Source organism: Gossypium hirsutum, chromosome D03 (assembly GCF_007990345.1).
Source record: "Gossypium hirsutum isolate 1008001.06 chromosome D03, Gossypium_hirsutum_v2.1, whole genome shotgun sequence".
NCBI lineage: Eukaryota > Viridiplantae > Streptophyta > Magnoliopsida > Malvales > Malvaceae > Gossypium > Gossypium hirsutum.
In genome coordinates, this window is record NC_053439.1 from 44,552,063 (window position 1) to 44,569,946 (window position 17,884).

Below are 17,884 nucleotides of genomic sequence, written 5' to 3' on the forward strand. Positions count from 1 at the left end.
AACAAACAATAGTTGAGAACTCATTTTTTTTAAAAAAAACTATTTTTTTTTAAAACTGCTTTTTTCTAAACAGAGGGAAAAAACTTTTCAAACTAGACAAAATGGAAGGTTAAATACCCTATATATATTTTAAAAAAGGTGGTGTCGGCCATTGGCAGGCCACCACTAAATTTTTTTTAACTTTTTTCGTATACTGATAGCTTATCTGATACGAAAAAAGTAATTTTTTTTAAAAAGGTGATGCCGGCCATTGGCAGGCCACCACAATTTTTTTTTACTTTTTTTGTATACTGATACCTTATTTGACACGAAAAAAGAAATTTTTTTTTAAAAAAAGGTGGCGCTGGCCATTGCCAGGCCACCACTAAAAAAAATAATTTTTTTTTTACTTTTTTCGTATACTGATATCTTATCTGAAACGAAAAAATTAAAAATTTTTTAAAGGTGGTGCCGGCTATTTCCAGGCCACCACGAATTTTTTTTTACTTTTTTCGTATACTAATATCTTATCTGACACGAAAAATGTAATTTTTTTAAAGGTGGTGCCGGCCATTTCCAGGCCACCACCAAATTTTTTTTTTTTACTTTTTCTCGTACTTTGGTACCGGCCATTGACAGACCAAAACTCGAATTTTTTTTGTGTGTACAGGGATGCCAACCATTGACAGGCCAACACCCAATTTTTTTTTAATTCTTTTCTTCTTCGTATATCAGTATTATACAATCTTAAAAAAAATACACTGGTTCCGGCCATTGACATGCCAGAACCAAAAAAATTAATTTTTTTTAGTCTGACACAATTATTAGGCAATCATGGGTCCAAAATACGAGTTGGTTCCGGCCATTGACAGGCCACAACCCGATTTTACTGTTCATTTCAGGTTATTTTCGTTATTATTTTTAAACCTGAGATATTTTTGTAAATAAAATATTTTTTGGGCTATTTAGATAAAATAGCCGTATTTTTCCATTTGAGTGATAACATTAACAAGTGGTTTAATGGAATGGAATAAATAAGGAATGTAATAATTATAAGTAAGAATAGAATGTAATAATGGAATATAAAAATAATAGATATTACATTGTTTAGTTGAATGGAATAAACAAGTAATACTATTAGCTTGTATGGCTGCTAAATTGATGGTAAGGAATAGATAAAGAATAAGTGTTAAGTGATATTATTACCCTTAAATTAAATAATAATATTTTTATTATTCTATTATTATTAAATGTTTATATAAATTTTATTTAATTAATATAATTCATAAAAAACAATAAAAGTAATATATGAAAATTTTAATATTGTGATTGAAAATTATAATTTAGTAATATATAGTATAAATATATTTAGTAGTATAATATATTATTTATGAAAATATGATTTATTTCTTAATAACTTTATAAATATTATATTAAAAATAATATTTGAAAATAAATAGTTCTAACATTTTATATTTAATAATAGAAACATTATTTAACAATAAATTTAATTTTTAAAATTTAAAAATAAATCTAAAAATCATATTTAAAATTATTTTATTATATTTAAATATTTAAAAATATTATTAGAATTCTACCTATAAAAGTATAAAATTTTATTTTAATATTACTTTAGCTCTTTTTTTTTCTCTAGAGTTCTATTTCTCTCATTCTTGAATGAACTTTGATTTTTCCAAAGTCTTCCCATTTCTAGCTCACCACTATCGTAGTTGTTGTCATTGTCATTGTCAAATTCAACCACTGTCAAACATCGTCGGAGCTTCACGAAAATCCTTTTTTCTAACTGGTATAATAATATATTTAGTTCTCAATACTTATATATTCTATCGATTTAATTTAAATTCTAAATAATTCAATAAATTTAACCTTTCACATTTACAAGTTTTATCAATTTGATCCTCACACTTCTTAATAGAAGCTTTCAATTTTTAAGAGGCATTCCACATTTATAAATTTGTAAAACCCCAAAAAGGAAAAAAAACCTCTCTTTTTTGAGTCAATTCCTAATACCAATAAGTTTATCCTAAAACTTTATTCTTTTATTTTTATTCTAAATATGATATTCTATAACCCTTTGATTGATAAAATTTTAGTTAAATAAAATGGGAAAACCTTTAAAAAAAAGAGCACTTTAAATTTACTCTTGTTGTTTACGGTATGTCATTTCCTTCAAGGTACATAAAAATAGTCTTCGAAGTTGATCCTTGAAATTAGAAATTAAATCCAAAGTTAAAAATTATGGCTTTGAAAAATCCAATTGTTCAATCAATAATTATATAAGAAAAAATTATGAAAATGTCTATTTTCTTAAGAAAAAAATGTGAAAGAATTAATTGAATTTCCTTTTCTTCATTGATAATGATTTTTTTAATTTTATAAATTGATTAAGAGATTATTATGTTTTCTTTTTCTTTTTAATTATTTGTTTTTAATTTTTAAATCAACAACAAGCAATATGTATCACTAATAATTTGATTTAGTGTCAAATCATTTACAAAATTAATTTTAAACTAAAATTATGCTAATCATAGTGAAAAAATATTTTTTTTACAAATATTAAATTATTTATATAATTTTATTATATATATTATATTTTTAAATTTTGTATTTTCTATTATTTTTAATGGTTTTAGTTCATTTCTACCACTAACTTCTTAAAAATATAAATAAAAATGATTATGTACCGAATTGGATAATTTCCCCCATAAATAAAACAATTACTAGATGTAGAATGTCTTTGTTTTAAAACCTGAAAGCTTTGGTTACGAAGTTTGAAGACCAAAATGATAGAATTTGTCAATGTGAAGGGTTAAATTTATTGAAATATTTAGAATTAGAATCAAGTTGATAGAATATGTAAGTGTTGAGGACTAAATGTGTTATTATACCAGTTAGAAAAAAAGTTTTTCGTTATCAATTTAAAGGAGAGTGACCAAAACAGGAACAAATTTAGACGTTAGTACCTAAATTAAAAATTTTTAAAGTTGAGTGACCAAAACAAGAATGCAAACATACTTGGGTGACCATTTGTACACTTTACCCTAAATTTTAAAAATTAGGGTAAACTACAACATTAGTCACTAATCAATGGATAAGTTTTCGTTTTTGTCACTTAATTAAAAAAAGTTACAATTTGGTCATTGAACTATTAAAAAGTTTTCATTTAAGTCACTGGGCTGTTAAAATCGACGTTATATGACTTTCTCTGTTTGCACTACCTGCACCAATTGAAAGATCTCTTTCTCTTCTTTTCAACAATTTAGTTTTTTTTTCCATGAAATAGTTTTGGACGTCACAAATTTGCGAACCAAAATTCAAACAACTTTTTTCTCCAATCTTCGACATTAATCGTTAGATCGATTGGGTAGGGGTGAGCATTCAAATGAATCCAGTGAAAAAATTTTGCGTTAATCGAGTTGACAGGTCCTATTTTATCATCCTAACTCGATTTGAAATTTTTTTGAATCGAGTCTTGTGAAATGAAATTCGAGTCAAGTCAAACCGAGTGAAATTGTTTGAGTTAAATTAAAATCTTGTTACAGTATAACTAATTACATATTAGAGCATATAAATTTGAAATCATATATATTTGAAAACTTTTTCAAAGCAAAAAAAAAGATACTTTAGTATGATAAACTTAAATCATTAATTAACTTATTTACGTCCCTAAAACTTGAACCATATGTATTTAAAATTATTATTTAGGTACCAATCGTTGAATCACCGCTTGAAGCTCACTAGCGGAATTAAAAAAAAAACTTAACAACCCAATGACAAATAAAAAACTTTTAAATAATTCAATAAATAGTTGAAGAACGAAATTATAATTTTTTAATTATGAGAATAAAATTAAAATTCACCCATAATTTAACGAGGATGTACATATGGTTTTACAATAATTTTAACTAGACGAGTGAAGAATAAATGAGCTCTCAATTATTGAATATACTAGTAGTAATGTCAAAAAATTAGTAAACGTCATTTCAGACAAGTGGGATCCATATTGAGCTGCATCATTAATATAAAAGAGAATATGACATCATTAGATAAAATAAATAAACGGAAATTAGAGCCTTAGAATATTATATTCCTCTAACTTTGATTGCTTCACCTACAATCAAACGAATTTTCAAGTACTTGGGGTTTAATCCAAAATCCAAGAGCAGAGCTTTGGAATATGAGGAGAATCAAAGTTAGGGGATTTGGAGGGGTGCTCTCATTTACTTTTGTATAAGCAGATTTAATACAATGGATTTGCATATCCTTTCCTCAACAAGTTCCTGCTTTACAGGTCTCAATCATGGAAAACAGAGACCTTAATAACTCTGGACCCATGAAGAATTGGCTTCTTAGGTGGCTTCATCATGAGGGCTATGAACTTCATTGCTTCCTTCTTTGTTTACCCCATAATGCCCAAGAGGACCTTTCACAAGTATTAAATTCTATCTAATTGTTGGAATTTGGGATATCTTTCAGGTTTTAAGACGCAATTGATTGATTTAAATTTAGGTAAAAGTGTTATACGGTTGTTTGCGCGAGGAGTTAGATTTTATTTTATTTTTATTAAAATTTTATTTATTTTTATTATTAAAAATTGATCTCTATATATCAACGTGAGTTACACTTGGACCATCATTCCATCAACTATGCAAATTTTTAATTGTACTAATGGATAAAATTTTTAATAGAAATGTCTAATTTATTTTTAATATAATGTACATGAATTAGTTCATCTATATTTTAAGTAAAAAGAGTAAAATATAATTTAACTCTTAATACATTAGGCTACAATATACGTTTCCCCTAAATTTAATTAAAATTTAAATCTATTAAATATTTCATTTTGAAAAGGTGAATGTGATGCTAAAAGATTTTGTAAGCTGGCACCTAAATTCAAGGTGCTTGTTCTTTTCTCCCAGTTTAAATAATATTAAAAAATATTATATGAATAGATAGATGATGAATTTTGTTTTAAAAGTACTGTTGAAGATTTTTTTCCCCTTTTGTTCCTTTTAACAGCTTGTCTACAAAAATAATGGTAATGTATATGACTTGATAATGTGGTCCAGGCAAAAAACTTATATGGTTCATATTTGTATGCATTTGATATAATCTAACTATTGGTTATATGTTATAGGTGGGTACGAGTTGCAGTTCATTCTTTTTTCTATGGTCCCAATATCATTGAAAATGGATATACGATTCACTTTTTGAAATGGTTGTAATTTATTGGATATTCAATACCTTAAAATAACCCATAAGTTTTTATACTCTTTATAAAAAGTGAAATTTAGTTATTCTAATTTCTTTTAGAAATTTATTCTCATATTTTTTTTAGATACTAAAATTCATTAACATTGTTATTTTTTGGTTAAATTGATTGGTATGACATTTTAAAATAAAAAAATATTAAAGTACACTTATGGTCACTTTAAAATAGGGTTTGTCTTATTTTTGTCACTTAAATTTTTTTTTTCAATTTAATCATTCTAAATAAAATAATTGTGCGTGTGACACCCCAAACCCGGCCGAGATGGTCTGGTCCGAATTTCGAACGACACATTAGCCACTGAGGTGACTCTTTGAAAAACTACCACAAATTATCACACCAACCAGCCATACTCACCATACGTATACATAATATTTCACACAAGCATTTAGTCCCAAGAGTACGCTTTTTTAAATCAAACAATAAGTCATATAATAAACGAAATATGACGTACCTGAATTTCGGCATACTCTACTAGTTGCAAAATGTCTTGTTAGTTCTTATAGACAGTATCATATAATTCAAACAACAATTTCAACCAAACAAGCAAACACGGAGACCAAAAAGTCCCAAAAATTAAACAGACCAAAAAGTCCAATTACACCCTTTAAAAAAGAATTATTTTTAAATTGTCTAAAATTATCTAAGTCCCATTCTAAGTCTCTAGCTCGGGTATGTCCTACATTGCCTTCCTGGGGTTTTATAAGCTCAGCGCACATACTGTAGAAAGAAAGTTTGTGTGAAGGATTACTGAACTGTCACCCTCCTCGCTATCCCACGCACTACTTATCTAAAAGGGGAAAGAAAGTAAAGAGAAGAGCTTGGGAAAGCTCAGTGAATACAAATGTAAACCACAATAGAAAGCATAGCAATAGTTCACATACCAAACAACCCCATATAAACAAATCACATATAACAATAGGTGGTTCGCATTCAATTAGTTCGCATATCATTAGTTCACATATAACAAACCCAGTTCAATTTAGTGATATAATGGCAATTCGTGAAAAAGAAACATAATAAAATGTTATACTCATTGGATAAACGAATATCCCAAACACACCCTAAGACTCATAGAGTCACTCAAGTCGCTATATAAGTGTAACACGAATGCTCACACTCCCCGAAAAACACACCCTTACGATCTCCGAGGAATGGAGTATTGCTCAACATTCCCTTATTTCTCCATCGAATCACTGGTTCACAATGCCCTATCACACTATATGGGTGAGCACTCACAATTTAATGGCATGCCAACTATATCTAATGGTTCTAAAAATTCACAATGTCAATATATCACAATATTACACATTTACAGATCACGTCATTTTAGACTGAAAATTTTAATGAGCTTGCAATACCACAACATGTCATAATATAGTTCACACAGCATTAAGCTCTCATATACAAAACATCAAGTATAAAATAACAGGGTTCACATATGACATATGTTCGCATGCAATGTGGGTTTTCATAATATTATAGGTTCAACGACATGGTAAACCTCACATATCACATGGGTTCGTAGTTCACTTTTAAAGGTTCGCACATAACATATATACATTTATATACATTAGACAATACAAAACCCTTTTAATGCAAAGATATATATTATTTATAATAAAACCTGCATAAGCATTCATTGTATATAGTAGTACCCTTTTACATCATGATTATATATTATATAAATTAAGTCCCATAAACACCTATATAATATGTATAACAGTACACATATGTATATTATATAACAAAATTTAGACTCCGATACATAGAGTATATATTTAACCTAACCCTGGATGCATATATACATTTATTTCAAGGTTCGCATAACATGTAAAAACTCACGTTTACAGATTCTTGCTAAGGGTTCGCACAATGCGTAGAAAAGGTTCGCACATGCACATGTTTAATTCACAACATGAAGATAGGGTTTGCACGTCTTACTTGGCTTCTAGTAGAGTGCGATCTCATTTTCAAGTGCAATATACAGAGTACTCACCTTAGTTCACCACAATGTTGACAATGTGACCTTCTCCTTGCCTTTATCTCTGCTAGTCGATGCTCCTCCAAAATTCTCAGCTTCGCATGAACAATTACACATCACATAATTGTTTAAAATAATTTAATTCATTCTTCGTTCAACTGCAACCCCTTATTTACGTTAACTATGACAGATTCTCACTATGCTATTACTTGACTTTATTTTTCTAATTTTTTGACCATCCTAACTTACATATATTTGCAAATCTAGACTATTAATTAAAGGTAACCTCACTAAATCCTATTCTTTCAAAATAACCACTGTTCATCATCTTCTTCAAGAGCAAAACCCTTCTGTTTATAAGTTTTCTTAAAAACTTTGCTAAACAGGATCGTAAACCTTTTATTTTTTTTTATTAAAGCTCTTTGAAAATCATTTTAGAAAACATTTCATAGATTTTCCAGCTTCGATCCACCATTTTCATGAAGCCAAACATATAAAAAAATAAAGTTTATTTATAATTATTATCTAAATTGTAGATACTTTAGCCAAAATCATTTCATGCGGATTTGATATTATGAGAATAGATTGTTTACATTTGATCTTGCTATCCTCCGTGACTCCCGAGTGGTCCGCTCAATAACCGAACCAAACCTTAAGAGAGCAAATGGTGTTTTGCTTGAGAATTTAAAGAAGAAAAGGTTGCTTGGTTGCTCAGAAAATGCAATGCGCAAGAAAAATTTGAAAGAAAGTTAACTACCAGTTGTAACAACTTTTGAAATGAAGAAAGTGTGAAAAGAGAGAAAATTATAATAAAAAAAGGAAATTATATAGCCAAATTCATTTATAAAGTTGGTTTATTTATCCTATAGATCCCTCCTAACTCTACCATTGTTTTAATAAATCCCCCACTAACCATTAGTCCTAATTTGCCTATATAAGTTCCCCACTTTAGCTTCTATTCCTGTTTAGTCCTAATTACTAACTTGTTTTCTATTTACTCTATTTTTAATCTATAATTTAATGTCAATACTACCGACCCTGTTTCTAGGATGTGACAGTGCAAATTAATCACTGTCGTTAAATTTTCTATTTTTCTCTAACGGATTGCACAATCAACAATCCATCTAATTATTTTTCCACATAATACATAAATTTTCTTTTTTCCTTTTTTCCTTTTTCCCTTTCTTTCCTTTTATTATTTTTTTCCTTTTTTTTTCTTTTTCTTCTTAGCCCTAGCTGTTGTCATTGAGGTTGACCACCACTGCCGAATCCAACCTCCGTATAGGCCATCAATACCATTGGACGAAAGCATGTACTCTCCTCTCTCTCAATCTACCAATGCCTATCTTCCAAGAAACCAACTCCAAATCTTCTAACAACATTTAAAGCTTTGAACCACTCTTTCTTCGATCTCTGTTTTGCACCGTCAGATCATCGTCGGTCAGGGATATGTTGTTCCCCACGATTAAATACGCCTCCTCACCATTTGGATCCTCGAATGGGAATTCAATGCTTAAGAATCTGGGTTCAAACTAAGATAAGTACTCTGGCTTTTCTTTTTATTTTTGCATCTCCTTTTTTATTCTCCAAGTTTTTTCTTTTTCTATGCTTGCAACTAAGGTTCAAAGATTGTCAAATCCTTTATTTTTTTGCTGTTTTTTTTATTGTGTTTATTGGCTTCCAGTTTTTTGGTATTCTAGGCTGTTGAGGGTGAGTCAGGTTAAGGGTAAGATTGAAGTAGCCAAATGGTTGTTGTGTTAGGATCTAGTGCCCTTAGTGTAGTATATTTGTCAATTTGTATCAGTAATTTTTTGAACATATTGGTTTAAATTAAAATTCCATTATACATTAATATCATTTCTATATGTCTTCAATGGTTTTTGCATACAAAGAAAAATGTAAGCAAATATTAGCTCATTGATTATCTAATATTTAACTAATATTATGTTGCATTATGTGGTCAAATCATAATGCGAGAAGACATATTAGTAGATAACCTAAACAGTCAATAGTCTAATAGAAATTGAGCAAATCGATTGAAAGACTATTATGTTGTCTATCAAGTCAAATTAGGGAGATGCCTTGTCTTGAGTATCGGAATGAATGACTCCTAGAAGATAGAGACATAGATGTCATTATCTAGACTAAAAATACATCAGACTTAACCCAAGTTGAAATTATCCTAGATTCGTTTACGGATTTATTCATTTGTGACGTCCATAATGTAGCATACCTTAATCTTGAGTGAATGATGGACAATTTATGTGTAACTAGTATACTTTGATCTAAATGAAAATCTGAGTTCAAGTAGATAAGGAACTAAAACTTAGTGTGTTGGGTATACGACTTCTTTATAATATAGTATCATCCCACAATAGTGGAATTCATAGTCCAATAAAAGGGGAAATGATATCCTCTCATTGACATTACATGATTGATGAAAAAGGAATGTGATTGTAGGTAATTTGTCATAAGAAAAATAATTTAATTACTATGTGTTAGTAATTGACTTTTTCATATAAGAAGGTGTAATAGAAACTATGGGATAAAATAGAATCATACTGAGAGAATGAATTTATCCTAAAGAGATTAAGGGTATATTATGAGTGTAACACATTTATGACAATGTCATTGGACGAACACTTAATAAAGTAACTTTAGTAATGATATATAATAAGAGGGCATTCAGTCATGGTACTATAGTGGAATGACTCTATGATTAAATGAGTTGTAATTAATCGGCGAAGAGCTAAAACTTAATTACAAACTATTTGAGCCCTAATTATATATGTCTAATCGGTCCCTCAACTAGCTCGAGATAACTTGAAATGAATTGCATGTAGATTTGATAGATTCTGAAATGAATGAAAACAACAAGTAAGAGAAATAAATCGCATGTATCACTATGTGCAATGAATGCATTTTCTCACTAAGTATAAAAGGTGACTTAGAAAATTAATTTAATTTATTCGAATTATTATTTAAATTGATTGTAATTAAATCATTGAAATTTGAAGTGAGAATTAAATTAATTAGTCATAATATATTTGTTGAATAAGACAATTAAATTAAATTTCTCATAGATTCTAATATGGTAAAGTTGTCATGACTTTAGTGAATTTTAAATTGGGTTGAGGAAATAATTTAATTAAGAAATTAATTTAATTAATTAAATTAATTGATTAAATAAATAATCTTTTGGGTAATAAAAAATATTTATTGTGTTGGATAAATTATACATGTTGAATAAAAGTCCAAATAACATAATTAGACCCAATACATGAAAGACCCAAATAGCCTGGAGAATATAAGGGGTGGCAAGCCTTAGTGTATACTTGGGCATGCTGCCGTCCCCTAGTTCTACTTAGTAGAACTCGTATTTTTTATTAAAATATTATTGTTTAATTAGACCTTATTCGAACAGAACTCTTGTACTGTTTCTCTATAGATAGGAACTATGAGTTAACCTACTGACATACACTTTTTGAGCACTGATATTCTGTCGAAATTAGTGACAATTTATTTTAAGAATAAATTTTATTTTTCTCAAGAATACTCATAATTTTCGATGCATATAGAGAACAAACATTCCTACTGAAAGTTAAACAAATTTTTTTTTATTTTGTGTGCTAATTCGATTTGTTTGAGCCTACATTCAAACAATTCGGGGTTCAAGGATAGCGGAGAAGATCGATTGGTTGAAAGCTGGGAAACGACCTAGATTAACTTCAAGCAAAGTATAAGTATAATTTCGGTTAAATTTTATTACTATAAATATCACAATGGCTTAGTTTTAAGAAAAAATTCAAATTTTCGTTGTGCTTAAAAACATTGTTTTCTAAATTGATTTTTCCAACATGTTGTCTTGTATGGTGTAGGGCAATTCAAGTTGATGGCGATGAAGGGAATGGTGGTTAGGGTTGATTCCGATGAAGGGAATGCCATTTCTTTCTCTCTCTCTCTCTCTTTTAAACCGTCGTTTTGGCTAGTTCATTCAGTTAATTTTTTTTAATTAGTTAGAAATATATGTATTACATGGAAAAAATATATTAGGTGAATTGCTGATTGTGCAAACCTTTAAAGGAAAACGAAAAATTTAACGGAAGTAACTAATTCGCATAATTATTTTATTAAGAGTGATTAAATTGAGAAAAAAATTGAGTGACCGAAATAGGACAAACCTTATTTTAGAGTGATAATGGGTGTAATTACCCTAAAAAATAATTACTTGGTAGCCATGTAACTAAAAAAATGATGTTGTTATGAACTTGAATTTAATAAAATAATTAAAAAAAAGGGTTATGGACCTGAATTTTGAAAGTTGAAAAGTACATGAACTAAATTCTTAAAAATAAAAGTACAAGGACTAAATTCTAACTTTTTAAAAAGTAGAGGGACTTATGACATATTTTAACGTATTCTATATGTAATAACTGAAAAGTACTTTAAAAACTAATTTCGTAGCCTTTTTCAGTATTCATTTTGATAGCTAAACTTTAGAGTAGATTATTGTTTACTGTTTCAATCAATCATTTTATACTTTGAATAAGTGAAAGACACTCTGGAAAAAATAAAAAAATTCCCAGGATTGTTCCAAAGGAAGTTTTATGTATTTTCTTCTTCAACGCTTTTTTCTTTGTTATTAATGGTGACAAACCACCAGGAATCTATGAGCAGTGTTGGAAGGAGGCATGGATGAAAAAAAAAATGGGAAACAAGTGGGGTTATCACTGAAAACCAGGCTTTTTTGTTTTCCCTGATAGTTTATTATGGATAATTTTCCAAATCAAACAGGCCCTTAAAAAGATCTTCCATGGATCACTAAAAGTTGTAGAACCTGCTGTTCTGGTCTGGGTTTGAATCAATGAAAGCATTTCACCCTTTTCTTCTTGTAAGTTTTACATTATTTTTGTTATAGATTGTACAGTTTCGATGAGGTTTTTGTGCTGCTAACTGTGTAGGGTATTGTTGTTCCTCCATTATTGTAATGTTTTTTGTGTTAAATTATTTTGATTACATGGAAATGTTTTTTGCTTATAACTTCATTGTTGTTCTAAATTCCTGAAGGTGAAGAAGCAAGTTTATAAGGCAATGGATGAGAAGAGAATTTCTGGTTCATGTCTAATCATCTCCGAAGACAATAAAAGTGACAGCTTGTATCCAATGTGTTTTGGTGTTTCTTGTGCTTTCTTTGCTCTCAGATTCCTCATAGGAACCGAAAAGGGTGATGAGAAATGGTGTGAATTTCGTGATAAAATGATTCAAGGAAGTGCCCAGCTCTTGGGGTTGCTTGCATGGAGAATCCAGAGAGAAGAAGTCAATCTAGCAAAGGCTGAACTTGTTCAAAAGCTTGAGACGGCTGAGAAAGAGATTGAGGAGTTAAAGAAAATGAGACATGAAGATGCAAAAGCGAATGAGAAGGTTGTCGGCATCTTTGCATCACAAGAGCAAGGATGGTTGATTGAAAGAAAGAAGCTTCGGCTGCAAATTGGAGCCCTTATAAATGAATTGAGAGTCCTGGAGAAGAAGAAAGATGATGAAATTGCTGGCTTGAAACAAAAATTGGATGAAATGGAAATCTTGGTGAAGTCTAAGGATAAGATGATTGAAGAAATGGAGGTGAAAGGGAAGGAATTAGAAGAGAAGGCAATGAAGTTGGAAAGTGTTGCTCAAGAATTGAGGGAAACAGCAAAGCGTGAAGCTCAGGAGCATTCCAATGAGATTTGGAAACACAAAACTGCTTTCATTGAGATTGTTTCAAATCAAAGGCAACTTGAAGCAGAGATGGGGCGAGCCTTTAGGCAAGTTGAAGCTACAAAAATGGAGCTTGATGCTGTCCTAGAACAAAAGGAGGAATCAGTTGTGTTGGCACAAAAGCTGTCCATGGAAATCATAAAAATGCGCAAGGATTTGGAGCAAAAAGACAAGATTTTGTCCGCAATGTTAAGGAAATCGAAGTTAGACACAGCAGAGAAACAATTGCTTTTGAAAGAACTTAAAGTATCAAAGGCAAAGAAGAAGCAAGCTGAGCTAGAAACAGAAAGGTGGAAAGCAGTCTCTGAGACTAGACACGAGAGACATTCATTGAAGGGTATGTTCAGTAACCAAGCCCAAGCCAGTGCAAAATTGGATTATCCAGAACTGAAAACAGACCCAGAAGCCTTTTCTCTTCTTCCAGATTGTCAATCTCCACAAGGAACTGAGGATTTAGGTGAGAACTGAGAGCCTTTATGCCTTTATGTCTCATTGTGTTTATGATCTAATCGTTTCTGCATTGGGTTTTTGTTGAAACAGTGGTGACAGCTGATGTTAAAAGGCTGGAAAGTTGGGTTCGAGCGGAGGCAGAAAAGTATGCCAATGTGATTGAGAAAAGACATCATTTGGAACTGGATGCATTTGCTGAACAAATGAGACTGAAAGATGAGAAGTTAGAGGGTTTTCGCTGGCGACTGTTGAGCATGGACCTAGAGTCGGAGCGGTTGCAGTCCCATGTTGAAGGACTGAACCAGGATGTGTCTCAGCTCAGACAAGACAACATGAAATTGGAGGCCATGCTATTGGAGAGAGAAGAAGAATTAGATTCCTTGAAGGATCAGTTTGCATCACAATTAAAGCCTATGAGTTGTCAAAAGAGTGACATATTAAATATATCTCTGCACGATCCAGCTTTGACACATGATTCCTTTTGGCCTAAAGTCAGGATTGTAAAGAAAAAGGCAACCGAGGAGCAAAAAAAGAAAACAAGCTTGCTAGATAAAGAAGAGGTAATCCCATCTTGCAAAGACTCCAAAAACATCAGATTGATTGTTCAATCACCTGAAAAGGATTTTGAAGAAGAAAGAGAGTCTGTCGACCCTGGTTCACTCCAGAAAGAAACTAATGATTCATTGGTGGTGGATTGTGTTGACCAGTCGAGGGGTGCTAGTGCTAAAACCAAAAACAACCCATGGAGGATGGATCTTCAAGCTCTTGGAGTTTCTTACAAGATCAAAAGGTTGAAACAGCAACTTCTCATGCTTGAGAGGTTAAAAGGAAAGCAAGAAAGTGGAGAAGATTTGGATGGGGGTGACAATGGGATCAAAGGGTTTCTATTGTTGATCTCTTTGCTTAATAAACAAGTCAGCCGCTACCAGTCCCTTCAAGGGAAGACTGACGATCTCTGTAAACGGATGGTAAGCAATGACATCAATGACTTTCACTGGTGATCTGCAAAATTTTGAACATTTTCTTCTTTGTTTGTTGCTAGAAATGAAATCAAACGCTACTTCATTACTTTACTGTGGTCTATGACTACTTTCTCATCACAATCTCATCTACAATTTTCAGAATGAGAATGAGGTAGACGCGAGTCAAGGAGATTGCAGCAATGCGAAAACGAAAGTAGGAACCACCAGAAGCCTGGAGCATTTCCTAGAGGAGACATTCCAGTTGCAGAGATATATGGTTGCAACGGGTCAAAAGTTGATGGAAATTCAATCCAAAATAGCCTCTGGGTTCAATGGGGTGGAGCTAGACAAGACAGCCACCTTCGACATGAAGCAATTCTCTGATAATATTAAATCTTTGTTTCAGGAAGTTCAAAGGGGTCTTGAGGTCCGAATAGCTCGAATCATTGGAGATCTTGAAGGAACATTGGCTTGTGAGGGAATGACAGATTTTAGAAGGTAGGAACAGCATTGTAGGAAAGTAAAAGCTTAAATAAGGATTATTAAACCACTTGTTCTTCTCCATGTTGAATATCTATAATCCAATTTGTATATATGGTAGCATTTACTGATTTTGGTTTATGATTATTTCTCACCCCTTAGACTGAGATTGCTCAAATCCTCAAAGCGCTCCTTTCCTCACCTTTCCCCTTTTGAAACTAAAACACCATTAAAAGTAGAAAAGAAAAAGAAAAAGAAACACTTAACAATTAAATATGTTAGAGAATGTAGATACTTAGTTTTGACTATTTGTATTTTATCTCTTCCTTGATATAAATAATATTATATTTTAAGAAATTATGCTACCAAGCGTAGAACAATTAACATCCTCGTTTCACTTAATATCTCTTCCAAAGCAATAACTCTTATTTAGAAAGTTGTTGTTCAGAATAATTGTTGTTGGAGAATAACTATGTCCAAAATCGCTATGTTCAAAACATAGCTTTAGTTGTTATTTGAAAACAACTCATATCGATAACAACTAAACTTTGGAACAACTCTTATTCAGAATAATGACATTTCGAGAATAGTTATGTTTAGAACAACCATTGTTTGGAACTTGCATTTAGAACAATTGTGTTTTTTTTTGGAATGATCATTATTCAGAACAAGCTCTATCAAGAAAAGCATCACCACAAAACAACTGTTGTTTGAGACCTCTACATTGAGAATAACTATGTTGAGAACAACTCACTTTTGGAACAAGTCAAAATAACCATTATTCAAGAATAACACTCATCCAAAAAACAATCATTACCTTACGTTTCAAGAGATGTTCCGCGAAAGATGTTTCATATGGTACCGTTTCACCAAAGTAAAAGAAGCAGAAGTAACCTTGAAATATGGCAGGGTTCTTGGGTTATATTCACTTTTAGTATGTTTTGGAGAGCTTGGAATTGTGGATCAAATATGGAGATAGTTAAGATTTTTTCTAACTTTTTACTGTAACGTTGAGTGCTTTTTTCCTCCTTTTAGAAACATAATGAATTCTTATTCACTATTCACCATTACTGACAAAACCTTTCACCATGCCTTCTTAATTATTAATGCAATGTAATTGAAAATTAGTTTCATTACGCGTATTAATTACCTAGCTTTCTAAGTCCTAATTTCAAATATATATAAATAGGAAGCCTTCACAATTAGTGAGGGGACTTTTGGCACTTTGGCATTCTAACTTTCAAAGCTCTCTCTAAAATTCTCTCTATAGGGGTTATTTCCAAAAATAAAAATTGACGGGGACTAAATGTCACTCTTGTGTTGTTAAGTCAAGTATCTTTTTGACAAATTATTAAAGGTGTGAATACGATAACACGATTTGAACCCGTGTCAAACAGGTGTCTGATAAAAACTTTAACCATTGCTCCATACAAATCAAGACTTAACTTTATTATTTTAAAATTAGGATAGGGATAAAATTAATAAGGCTTTCACATAACGGTTTGATAGATTGAGTAGCATTAAAAAATGTTAAATATTGAACAAGTAATTTTAATGCTAATATTAATTTATTAATTTTAGAGGGGGAGCACGTTAAGGAATTCTCTTGGTGCATTTTAGCAAGAGTTTTTGTATTGGACAAATTCCTTGTTCCTCCTAATTTTTAGCGATTTTTCTTGATTTTTTAATTTCTTTCTAATTTCTTGCTTTTGCTTTGATTTCTTGATTTTCTTCCCTGTTGTTATGGTGTTGTCAAGACCGCTTGACTATAAAATGTTGTTTGAATCAAATTTAGAGTAGAATTTAGAAATTTTCCCTCTTTAGATGTAGGATGGTTTTGCAACTTTCAAGCTCGGAGTGAGGTTTTCGAATAGGGAGCTTGCATTTGGCAATTCTCTTTAGTGGTGCAATTTCTAGGTCGACCTCCAAACTTTGGTTCAATGTAGAGACTTGTTAATCTTTTTTGGAGCAAGCTGGGAAATGTGGAGGTTAAGCTCGCTAGGGACAATTTGTATATTTTTCAATTTACTAATTCTAAAGTGAGAGATTGAGCTTTAGAACATGGGCCTTGGCACATATAAAATAAGCCAATGATTCTACGTAAATGAGAGCCAAACTTGAAGAAATTGGAATTTAATTTGGATCGGATGCCTATTTGGATTCAGTTGAGTTGTGTTCCTTTGGAGTTTTTCACACAAAATGGGTTGAGTTACATTGCGAGTGCTATTGGATCTCCTTTATACATGGATAGTACAACAATTTCTTAGAATAAGCTTTCTTATGCGAAGGTATGCATTGAAATTGCTATAGATTTTGTTGTACATGTATCTGTTAATGTTGAGTTGAATGATGGATCTATTGTTACAATTGATGTTGAGATTCCTTGGATGTCTTTTAGATGATTCGCTTGCCACTTTTGTAACACCCCAAAATAGGGCCTAGGAGTTTTAGAGGTAATTTAGGAATTTTAGCCTTAGAGTGTTCGATATTTTGTGACATGATTTATCGATAATATTTTTTACTATGGTTTTAAAAAAATTAAATTAATTTTTGAAAACAAGTTTTAAAGACCTTGAATTTTGAAAATTGGACTGATTTGTAAAAGAGTCAAAATTGTGATTTTTAAGAGGCAATTAAACCAAAATTTAAAATTCAACCTAATACTTCCCCTACCTACATATATTTCATGTTAGTTTCTTCCCCTTCTATTCTTGTTGCCGTCCCTTTGTTTTTCCTCACCATCTCCATTTTATTTTTGATTCCAAACTCTAGTCTTTTGATTTCCAAATAATATTAAACCTCCATATTACTTTAAGAAAAACACCCAAAAACACCATAGATTTCTCAATTGTCAAGCTTGTGAGTTTTTCGGGTTTTTGATCAAATGCTCGATTTTTCATAAACTAAGGTAACGATTCATCTTCTTATTAGTTTTAAATGTTATTTAGTCTTTAAAACCAATTTTTTAGCCATTAAATCACATGT

The 17,884-nt window shown here is 30.9% G+C and overlaps 1 protein-coding gene and 1 long non-coding RNA gene across 2 annotated transcripts; one reads left to right on the plus strand and one right to left on the minus strand.

Annotated features, from left to right (window-relative positions):
• Window positions 1-5,720: 5,720 nt before the first annotated feature.
• Window positions 5,721-8,021, minus strand: LOC121215514 (uncharacterized). The gene is made up of 2 exons (XR_005911421.1): window positions 7,269-8,021; window positions 5,721-6,059 (listed from the first exon to the last, which is right to left on the minus strand). It is a non-coding gene; the product is annotated as an uncharacterized lncRNA (long non-coding RNA).
• A 3,684-nt stretch (window positions 8,022-11,705) lies between these two features.
• On the plus strand, window positions 11,706-15,040 carry LOC107950190 (putative leucine-rich repeat-containing protein DDB_G0290503). Its single transcript, XM_016884986.2, has 4 exons — window positions 11,706-12,144; window positions 12,321-13,464; window positions 13,548-14,425; window positions 14,580-15,040. The coding sequence occupies exons 1-4, from the start codon at window positions 12,118-12,120 to the stop codon at window positions 14,919-14,921; spliced, it is 2,391 nt and encodes a 796-aa protein (XP_016740475.2). The 5' UTR covers window positions 11,706-12,117; the 3' UTR covers window positions 14,922-15,040.
• Window positions 15,041-17,884: the final 2,844 nt, after the last annotated feature.

Bases quoted from the DNA above. Each gene is read 5' to 3' on its own strand.
- LOC107950190 (XM_016884986.2), top strand. From the start codon at position 12,118: ATGAAAGCATTTCACCCTTTTCTTCTT. The intron at 12,145-12,320 runs GTAAGTTTTACA...AAATTCCTGAAG, and splicing joins CATTTCACCCTTTTCTTCTT to GTGAAGAAGCAAGTTTATAA. The intron at 13,465-13,547 runs GTGAGAACTGAG...TTGTTGAAACAG, and splicing joins ACAAGGAACTGAGGATTTAG to TGGTGACAGCTGATGTTAAA.